Source organism: Rhipicephalus sanguineus, chromosome 2 (assembly GCF_013339695.2).
Source record: "Rhipicephalus sanguineus isolate Rsan-2018 chromosome 2, BIME_Rsan_1.4, whole genome shotgun sequence".
In the NCBI taxonomy this organism is placed as follows: domain Eukaryota; kingdom Metazoa; phylum Arthropoda; class Arachnida; order Ixodida; family Ixodidae; genus Rhipicephalus; species Rhipicephalus sanguineus.
The window spans coordinates 61,050,855-61,061,305 of NC_051177.1; the positions used below are offsets into that span (position 1 = coordinate 61,050,855).

Here is a 10,451-nt window from a genome sequence, read left to right on the forward strand (position 1 = left end):
CAAAAACAAAAAGAAACAGGAAGATCTCGCGAAGGCCTTTGCCATCAACCGCTCGACTATGCGGAAATACCGAGGCGAAGCTTTTACGACAAGGTCAGCTTTTCTTACACAGGCGTCAAAAACGTCTAAATTTCAGCGTCGAGTCATGGAAAGTTTCTGGCCTCATACAAAAAGCAAAACTAGTTTTTTTTTCCCGCCTACAAACTTGTGTGGGCCATGAGAACCACTTGAAAGGAGAGGTTTAGAGGAGACGATAAATTTCGTTCATGCTGCGCCCTTTCTTTATATATGGAGCCATTGAAGTCCACGATTAGCTTGGAGTGTTTACAAAAGAAGAAGGAAAAACTCAGCGCCGAAATTCAATATGAGAGCGTGAATGTTCGGTAGAAGTAAAGCTTCGTTCAACCGTAAACCAACTCGGAGGCTGGTGGCAAAGAAATATATTTATGCAGGGAATGGAAACCACTAACACATATTAACTGCAACACAAGGGTGGCTGTTAACTTCTTCATTTCGAACTGGGGCGGCAATAACCGTATCATCTGCAACCAGTACGGCTTGCTTCGATGCGTAATGTCAGCATACGTTTTATGGAAAGTGAAGACGTAAAAACGTGAAGTGAAGAAGGAAGACGTGAATTCAGTGGATGCGTGCGCTGTTAGAAAATCGGTTGCAGTTATCGCTAACTGCTGGTCACGTGTATATTACAACAATTTTAGCAACTGCTCTAGTAATGAACGTTGTTAGCAGCAGTAGCGTTAGTAGGGGTTACTTGCACAAAATATTTTATCCGTTACTAATAGTGCTCCTGCATCGGCTTCAATATCGTGTAAACGTTATGAGCGTACCTGAGTTAATATGAGCGTACCTGAGTCAGACTCTTCGCCGCTTCTAAGCCGCTTACTGAAAAACCAATGCCACGTAAAAAAAAAAATTGGTTCAAGCGCTATTTTCCCACTGTATTGCTTAATTAGTGGCATATAATGGTTTTCTAAAGTGCATGAGGATGCGAGTAACTTATTATGCACTATTTTAATATAAATATACACTAGAGAGATGAACATGCTAAACAACTCAATCAATGGACTAGTAATGTCTTTTTTATTTATTTTCTTGGCTAATTAATTCTTCTAGGCATATGTGTAGCGAGATTTTCCGGAGACCACAGTTTATACCAGGCTGCGCTTATGTGTCTTCAGAAACAACAAAGGTTGGTGTTCTCAACTACTCCAACCCAGCGCATCCACGAAAGGTCGCAATGAGGTGGCATCTAAAACTTAATCTAGAATAATGAGACAGGCTACTGTTTCATAAATGTCGCACACAAATTACCATTTTCTGGCACAATGCACCACTGCCAAGAAGAGGTCGTTACTAATTTAGCTCGATTGCGCATGTCAAGCTCTGCGTTAGTAGGTAGACTTTACCTGTAACTGGTCCTCAAGAAAAGGCGCCAGAAAGTTAGCAACAGAAGTGGAAACCGGAAGCAAACATAGGTCACTTGAACGACTGGTAGTGGCATAATGGCAGTTAGGTTTAAGTGGGACGCAGTTTTTACATGTGACAATACCCGAAAAGGTTCACCAACGAAACGCTTCGCTCAAAATAATTTCCAGGTGTCGCCGTACTTCATTCGCCAAAACACTGACGCGCTAATTGCGCTTGTTTTTCAGACACGTCAATCCGCGCTGCTGGCTGGAATAGAAAATGATAGAGCCACCGCTGTTACCGGAGACAGAGAGGACTGCATAATCGGCAGCATTTAGACATGGGAACCGGCAGCTGCGGCCAGCGTGGACTGGGAGGTGTACCACTTCCGGGAACGGTGGCAAGCTGGACCAACGGATCCGTCGAAGCCGTCGTGTTCCCAGATGCGGTGGTGTGGGACGCATCCCTGGTGCAGCGCGTCGTGCCTCTGTCGGTCATCATGTTCTTCACGCTGGCAGGAAACGCCGCCATAGTTGCCGTGCTGGCTCGGCCTCGAGCTGCCAAGCGTGCGTCGCGTGTCAACCTCTTCATTCTACACCTGGCTATCGGAGACCTTGCAGTCGGTCTCTTTACGCAGTCGTCCGAAATGCTCTTCGAGGTGAGCTAGCGGGGGGTTTCGACACATTTTGAAGTAAACGCTAAGGCATTGTAATGAAACACTTCGTATATATATATCAACGAAGTCGTAGGTGTTCCGCACGTTTTCTTTTTTTTCTGAAATTACTCAAAATGTAACGAAATCGATAAAGATTTCGTAACGATATACGGTGCTCATATGTAAGACATACACGGAATTAAGGAACTGATAGGCAGAACACTTCAGTACCGCCTGAAACCGATTACGCGCGATTCGTTTCATGAGCGCATATATAAGCCACGTGTACAAAGAAGCCTTTGCTGTTGCACTGCCTAAGCAAAGCAGCAGGTACAGTATGTTTCAATAGCGAAGCATCGATAATGTTGTATGAATGCATGAACGGTTATCTCTCGGCTCCGTACGACTGTATTGCAGTGACATCTATTCCTAAAAAATAAAAAGATATAGGGAACGAACGCTTACAGGGGTTATTAGGTCCTAGTTTTACGACCTTTACGCACTGAAAAAGATAAACTTCTTGAAACTAGATAAAGCCAGAGCGTCTGAAATTTCGTAGAAAGAGCCAAAATGGAATGACCAACAGCGTATTTCTTGCGATTTGTCCCGCGAGCAAAAATAACTAAAAGGAACGTTAAAAATGAGGATGCAATCTAACGTATTATAGTGTAAGCTCTACCTTAACAACCATCAATAAGCCGACTGCTGTACTTGGTGAAAAACAGTGGCGAAATGTAATAACCCTTCACACTTGCCTCCATCCCTCCCTATTAGTGTAGATATCTGACGAAAGATAGGCAGACTTTTTTAATGCTTATATAGTCATCAGGGGCGTTCCGGTGAGAAATAAAAGAGCGAAATGACAGAGCTTCTTCGAAAGCAAAAACAATTTAGCTAGACCGCCCATTTGAACAAAACACAGCTACGAAAAACTAAAGAAACAAAGGTGAGTCACACGTGTTGTTTTCTTTTGCTTGCCTCTCAGATCTCAGGCGGTTGGGTGCTGGGAGGCCCCGCTTGTAAGGCGGTGGTGTACGTGCAAATGGTGACCCTGGCCTCGACCACGTTCATCTTGGCCTCGATGAGCTACGATCGGTACGCGGCCATCTGCAGGCCTCTTGAGTCACGTTCGGGCCTGCGGCGCGCCAAGGCTATGGTGGCGGTCTCTTGGGCGATGGCCTTTCTGCTTGCCCTGCCACAGCTGTTCATTTTCGTGCAGGTACGTCAGCGCTCGCATTCTCCGTTTTAAGAATAGAGAAGATCAGACGCTAGGTTTTCTTTAGCAAATCAGGTTGAACCGGTTTTTGGGGACAATCGCGCAGAATTATTCTTTCATACTTGGGCACATCTCTTGTTAGGAATAAACCAAATATCTCTTCTTTCTGTCGCGATTACAAACAGAAAATCCATAATCGACTTGAGTACCACTTAGCCAAAGGTATAAGCATGCTTCGTGCTCTGCTAAGATATCCGCCAGAATATGCACCTTACGATTCGGCATTCCACGCGTATCTTCATTTCTACGGTAATGAAAAAGGGCAAAGTGAAGCGACTCATACCAAAAAAGCAAACAAAACGAGGGTGCAAAGCTAACCCCTTGGGCCGCTGAAGATGACGTGTACTATATACAGGTTGCAACCGGTGATTCTGGATTCATTCATTTTTTTCTTGCGTAATGCGCAGGTACAGACTGGTGTGACGACGTCCGGCCGTCCGCATTACGAGTGCCTCAGTGTCGGATACACTCGTCATTGGCAGAGGCAACTGTATTTCTCTTGGCTCACCCTGTACATCCTTGTGGCGCCGGGCATTCTGATCTCGGCCTGCTACCTGCGCCTCCTCCGCGTCGTGTGGGCGGCATCTGGCTCAGATGGCGCCAACTGTCTCGTCGCCACAAGCACGTCATCGCAGAGAAGCAAAGAAAGCGACAAAGCCAACGGCAAATCGTCACCGCCGTTGCTCCGTCGATGCGCCCAAGGACATCCCCTCCTGTCCAGGGCACGGGCGAAAACACTTAAGCTCACGGTAGGCCTCAGTTGCTCAAAGACTTAGTTTCTTCATGACAAGGCTGTGCATTGCTCAAACAGGAAAGTGCTTTTGTTCCGGGCTCTGGCAAAAACCTCACGTCATTGCCGTCCCGGTGACAACGTCAGTAAAATATCATGCTTGTTTTGTAGCATCCGCTCCAGATGTCTCATAATTCACTGCTGATGTAAACTGCCGTTCTCTTGGCTCCCTTCAGGTTTTCTCTTCCTAGTTTCCTTGAGCACTTCTGCTCTTGACTTCCCATTATAGCTTACAGCTAGGCAATGCCTCTTAGACTAGTTTGGTGAACATTGATCGCCACATCGTGGGAGTCAAGCTTCGCCCTATGTAGATTACCTGTGCCAACGACTTTAAGCAGAGGTCCATATAAGTTGTCCTAAATATATTCCAAAACGAAGCGTTGTATCTGCTGTCATTTTTTGCATTGAAGACGGTGCAAGCTTACGCCTTTGTAGTTCTTGAAGTCCAAAAAAGCTGCAAGTAGTTTTATGAAGACACACTCCACGCTCGTGTTATGATCGATTCCTACGAAACAGGTAACAATCGCTTATTAACTTGCTAAGGGACGCGCTAACTTTAAAATATAATTTTTGCTTTCAGTTAAACGTGCTTTCAGCTGGTTAGCATGCCCGCTGCAGTAGCTTTGCCTTTGAATGCAGCTTGTGCGCATAATATTCGCGTAAGCAGAATTTCTCAGGATCGTTCATCCAGTTCCCTGGGGGATATCTTACTATCACGATGAAGTAGAAACTTTTAAGCAAGCGAACATCACGTTTTTTTTTCAAGTAATATAGAATGGTTATTAAGATATTAAAGGATTATTCAAGCCTTCACATTTGCAGTAATCACTGGTGGTGCTTAGACAGTAGAATAGTGAGCAGGAAGTGGGTGCGCCCACTATAGATGTTACATCCGCCCAATTTATGCGACGAGGAACTCGTAACATAATACTTGACACAATCTTCGGTTCTGCCAACTGGCGGTGTTTTTGAAGGCGATGGCAAAGTTCAGCGCGACAAAAGAAAACTAATTAAGTACGACAAGCAAATGTAAATGCATAATAATAACGAAGAGGAGAAAGTTAGCACTATCCTCGCATAGTGAAGACATTGCCATGGAGCTGATCTGCACAATATGAAACGCAAGGACCCAGTTTTGAAACGAACCACGCCCCAATTCACCAGGCGACGCCGTCTGATGTATGTGTAAGGCTGTCCACGTGTCAAAAGTCTTCGCAAGCGACGCGAGACGAATGCAGGTACAGCCGCTTGCTGAAGCATGCCACACTTTATTTCCTTACCTGCCTAGATGCTGGCTTGTCTGTCCCGTTTTTGCGTTGCAGTACATGCCCCTGGAAACATGTACAAGGTTACATTGCTCCTGCTGGGCAGTTTCCTGCAGTGACAGCTCTTATGGGAATTGTTCGCGCGGCTCGTATGTCGGCGCTGTCATCTGGCTGACGTCTGGCATTTCATAGTGTCAAGAAGCTCGAGCTTATTGCATTTCCTGGCTGAACGAGGCTCTTTATCGGCGTCGTCCATTGTCATCCGACTGGGGCTGCTGTCGTCATGGCTCGACCGTCTCGTTCAACAGTGCATGCGCAGAAACAAAACAGGCGACGCTTACGCTACACTGCGCTGAAGCCCTTTCATAACGAGGGATAGAACATCCCTTTTCTGCGCATACTTATAGTGAAGCGCGCCACGTAAGTGACGCTGTGGTGATAGCTATCAGCATCACAGTGCTCTGCTGTCGAGGTCACATGAAAGTACGGTTATCCTGCAAACTACTACTTTTTGCTGTTCTTCTGACGAAAAGATGTGGGCCGTTTTCTCAGCGGTTGCCTCAGATTCGCTGCGTTGCTGTAGCCTGTGTGCTGCGCTCGACGTCTAACTAACGATACGCCTCAAACACGTGTACACGAAAGCTTCTTCAAAAAGTATAACAGAGTTAATTAGGTAGCAAAGGACAACTACAATGTCAGTCTAGGACAGCGTTTCAAAACTCTACGTGTCACGAGTTTAAAATGCGAGAAACTCGCACGCAACGCAGCTGCCAGAACTTTCGAACATCGGTACGAAGGGCGCATGCGCACCAAAGTGGCCTGATGGCTAAAACATGCGGCTGCTGTGCTGGAAGATGCAGTTCTCGAACCCACGATCATTCACGTACTTGCTTGTCACGTTATAGCGAACTTGCGCCCACGTGTACTTGACAGAAAACTCGAGTGTACACGAACTCGCTAGTTCGTGAGAGATAGAAGGCGTGCAGGCGCAACTTTGATTAATGGGAACGTGCGAGGTCGTCCGTCACGCATGCAGCTGTCAAGACGCTGAAAGCTCTCGCTTTAGCTTACTATTATTTTTGCATATAGTGTCGCGTGAACCGTTTCGGGCTTGTTCCCGATACGAGGCTATTTGATTCTTTCTCTCCAGTTGCGCTAGCAGTCTGCACTTCTCTTTTCTACGTGTACACAAACATTGAGAAGAAAGATGCGTTACTCCCCTAAAAAAACTAAAAAAAAAACCATTGATGTTATGATGTATATAGGGCCCGGCAGCATCAATACACGCACGCGCACACCTAGAAAAAGGCATGATACAGAAGTAATGGTTATTTAAAACAACGATTACTGCGACGCCTTTCGGTTGAACCTTTTTCTTTTGCGCACCGTACCCATCAACGCTACAGTTTACATTCGTCATCGGAAAAGCAATTATAACTTTCCGAAAGCGCAGTCGCCGTTGTGCTTTCAGTGCGTCTTGACTTATCGACTTTCGGAGCGTTTGTGTGGCCACACCGCAGCGAAATGCTTTCCTGCTTTTGTAAAATCACAGAAAAATGACGGTCTGAATGAACACAGAATGTCGTAAGATGCACGCAATTCATTATTCTGGCTCGCTCTTTGACAGCTCGGGCGATGCGCGCGCTTCGGTACAAAGTCTGGGACATGGTGTGCCAGTTCGCGATTTATTTGCGTTGCGACTTTCAGTACCGCTTCGTCACTAAAAGGCACCCTCTCACCGAGTTATGGGAGTTCGAAGGAAAGTTGCGCAACGCTTTATTGTACAAAATAGGTTTGCCTCCCGTAGTGAAATTTTACATTATCATGAAAGGACCCTATTAGATAGAATCGATGGAGAAATGTGTACAGAACATTTTTGCATACTCTGGGACTACATCATAAGGTGACGTTTGTTTTTGTGTTTTTTTCGCTAAAGAGAAGCAGGCTGCAAGTGCAGTATATTCCCCTAAAATGCTTTTTCAATTTGATCCTTAAACTTGCAGATAAGAAATGGGTATCATAAATAATCAAACAAACATAACATCATGTGTTATAGTTATGTTAGATTATACTTAGCATATTTACAGCATGCCGCATTCATTCAGAGCCCGGTAATAATAATTACAGAAAAATTACGCTTACAGTAGAATAAAAAATGGCACCACGATGAATAGGGGTTTGAGGAGAGGTTTGGCGTTCATGTTCGTGCCGATTGCCCGAATGTATTCTCGTCGAGGCAGTAAACTAATATTTGCTAATTAACGATACGTATTGTACTCTTTAGTTATCCCCAACAAGTAATGTTTCTTTACGACTATAAGGAAATGTGACATCCTTTGCGTACATTTCTTTTATATACATACTGTCGCGTGGTCGTGACGTTGACGAAGGCAGCAGTCGGTGTGCTCAAGACGAAACTCTTTATTTGGGTAAACTTGTGCCCGGAAAATGAAAAGCCAACGTACAAGTGATTCACACTGTAAACTGATAGCGGCGTGTATAGTCGTAGGCTGCCGACTAATCGGAAAATCCGCGGGGCGCATCGTTTTTTATAAAGCAGTTATCGAACCTTCCAGCGTTAACGTTGGTGCTCGGGTAAGCTTTAAAATGACCTTTAATAATACTTCTTTTTATATGTGGGGTTTAACGTCTCAAAACGACGATATGATTATGAGGGACGCCGTAGTGGAGGGCTCCGGAAATTTCGACCACGTGGGGTTCTTTAACGTGCACCTAAATCCAAGTACACGGGCCTTAAACATTTTTAGAGTGGTCTTGACTATTCGCGTCCTGCGCGTACTCTTAACAAGGTGATCTCAAATAATCGCGAAGCTTCTCAAGCATTGCGGAGCGCTCTGCGCCGTGCGTTGCTAACAGTTTTTGTAGCCGAAACCAGAATGCATCAATACAAAGTTTATGAACGCGCGTGGCAGTACTTTCCTTGAAGCGTCTCCTCTGAAATAAACACTTCACGAACCGGTCAGACAGCTACACATTCACGAAGATTCCAAAAGTTGTTCCGGGTCCCTTACGTGCCTCCCTTCCCCCCCCCCCCCATTCCTTGCTCTCAAATCGCAGGTTTGCATCATAGCGAGCTTCATGCTCTGCTGGATCCCGTACTTCACGGTGCACAACATACGCATCCACAGCCACTATTGCATCAAGGTGCCGCGGGCAGCCATCGTCTTAGCCGAGACGGCGGCCCTGCTCAACAGTGCCGTGAACCCGGTGTTCTACGGCCTCTTCAACGTGCACATACGCCGCGGCATCTGCGACATCTTGCCCTGCGGTCGCCGTCGTGGTCGGCGGTCCAGCGGCCTCGACTCGACCACACGTCATCGCACTGGCCTCCTCACCACGACCTCGTTGGCACCCGATGTCGGATCCGTGAACAATCTCGCGCTGACGAGCAAAGGGCGCTGCCACCAAAGTGGTCGGCCCTGTGGCAGCGTCACCGCGATACCCATGGTCGCCATCAACGGGAACTCTGTGGTGGCATCTGTCGTGTGACTATCGTGCGCTAACATTCGCTTTACTCGCTCGCGTCTCTCCCTTCATCTCCCTTGTAAATAAACTGAAAGAATATAGGTAATATTTGCAACTGACAAAGCTCAGTTTGGAAGCCTGCATGCGTAAAGTACAGCAATGATCGTTCAACCTTGGCAATTTGCATTCAACTGGAACGTTTCGGCTGCCCGCGATGTAATACGTTCCTAAATGCACTCGTCTGCGTTATATTCGCTGAGGACACGCGACTATACGCCTATGTCTTGAATGAACCCTCGCAAGGTTACTGAAATTTCCCTGCATATTTCGCCTTACCCGCTGCGTGAAAGGACCGAAAAGGCGTGGCTACACCAAGTCGATGTTTCGTGCGGTGAGCCTACATCGCGATGTTATCGCCTAGGCACCGGACATGCACATGTGATGAACCGGAACGGGAATGAACTCAATCGTTAAGATACCCTAGAACATGTGTGTCATATGCGTGTTGTTTGCGTGTGTTGTCCTAGTGGTTATTCAAATGGAAAATCTGCTTATGCGAATCTGTGCCACTACAGTGCGGAAAAAAAGTGTCGAAAAGTTAGAGCTCCGAAACCAGTTTTGTAGCACCCACATTGTGCTTCGATGACATCTTACATGTCGCCCCATCTGCAACACCTTAGATGGGCTCCCTGCTCAAGAAGTTGATCCGAACGCTTGTGTAATATTATTAAAGCCGTCTACATGGGTCTCATCTATCGAACCTCAGTCAATTGCCACTTTGATGTGCTTCACTGCGATTCAGTTTCAGTCATTTCTTCTTCCTGTTTTGACTGAGAACCCATACGTCATTTCAAGTGTCACCTTTCCAAAACACAATCTCTACAAAAGCATAAATGTACAATTCGCACGATAATAAAAGGGCTTACAAGAAATGTTCGAGTAGTCCTATCATGTGTAAAAGTGGTTTCATAATTCCTATTTACTTTATTTGAACTTCGAGCTTTGAAGATTTGTTCATAGATTTCTAGTTATAGACGCTCCTGAACTTCTCAAACCAAAGTTCCGGCATATTCTGAGTGTCGTGCAAACGTACGGGTTGGCATCATTTTGAATGGCGACTGCTCAAATGTTCAGATTAACGAGAAATACTTTTACAGGCTAGGAACATATTCGTAAAGCGAAAAAAAAAATAAAAGGATTGCCCTCAATTGGTAAGGACCTTTCTTTCTTTCTTTCTTTCTTTCTTTCTTTCTTTCTTTCTTTCTTTCTTTCTTTCTTTCTTTCTTTCTTTCTTTCTTTCTTTCTTTCTTTCTTTCTTTCTTTCTTTCTTTCTTTCTTTCTTTCTTTCTTTCTCCTTACCCGCTGCGTGAAAGGACCGAAAAGGCGCGGCTACACCAAGTCGATGTTTTTCTTTCTTTCTTTCTTTCTTTCTTTCTTTCTTTCTTTCTTTCTTTCTTTCTTTCTTTCTTTCTTTCTTTCTTTCTTTCTTTCTTTCTTTCTTTCTTTCTTTCTTTCTTTAAAGATGGTCATTCACAAGCGGTCATTGAAGAC

General features: G+C 45.4%; 1 protein-coding gene across 1 annotated transcript; it reads left to right on the top strand.

Annotated features, from left to right (window-relative positions):
- The first annotated feature begins 1,677 nt into the window (after nucleotides 1-1,677).
- LOC119383090 (oxytocin receptor) lies at nucleotides 1,678-9,832 on the top strand. The gene is made up of 4 exons (XM_037651082.2): nucleotides 1,678-2,086; nucleotides 3,069-3,302; nucleotides 3,767-4,108; nucleotides 8,493-9,832. The coding sequence occupies exons 1-4, from the start codon at nucleotides 1,769-1,771 to the stop codon at nucleotides 8,922-8,924; spliced, it is 1,326 nt and encodes a 441-aa protein (XP_037507010.1). The 5' UTR covers nucleotides 1,678-1,768; the 3' UTR covers nucleotides 8,925-9,832.
- The last annotated feature ends 619 nt before the right edge of the window (nucleotides 9,833-10,451 follow it).

Bases quoted from the DNA above. Each gene is read 5' to 3' on its own strand.
- LOC119383090 (XM_037651082.2), top strand. From the start codon at position 1,769: ATGGGAACCGGCAGCTGCGGCCAGCGTGGACTGGGAGGTGTACCACTT. The intron at 2,087-3,068 runs GTGAGCTAGCGG...CTTGCCTCTCAG, and splicing joins CGTCCGAAATGCTCTTCGAG to ATCTCAGGCGGTTGGGTGCT. The intron at 4,109-8,492 runs GTAGGCCTCAGT...CTCAAATCGCAG, and splicing joins CGAAAACACTTAAGCTCACG to GTTTGCATCATAGCGAGCTT.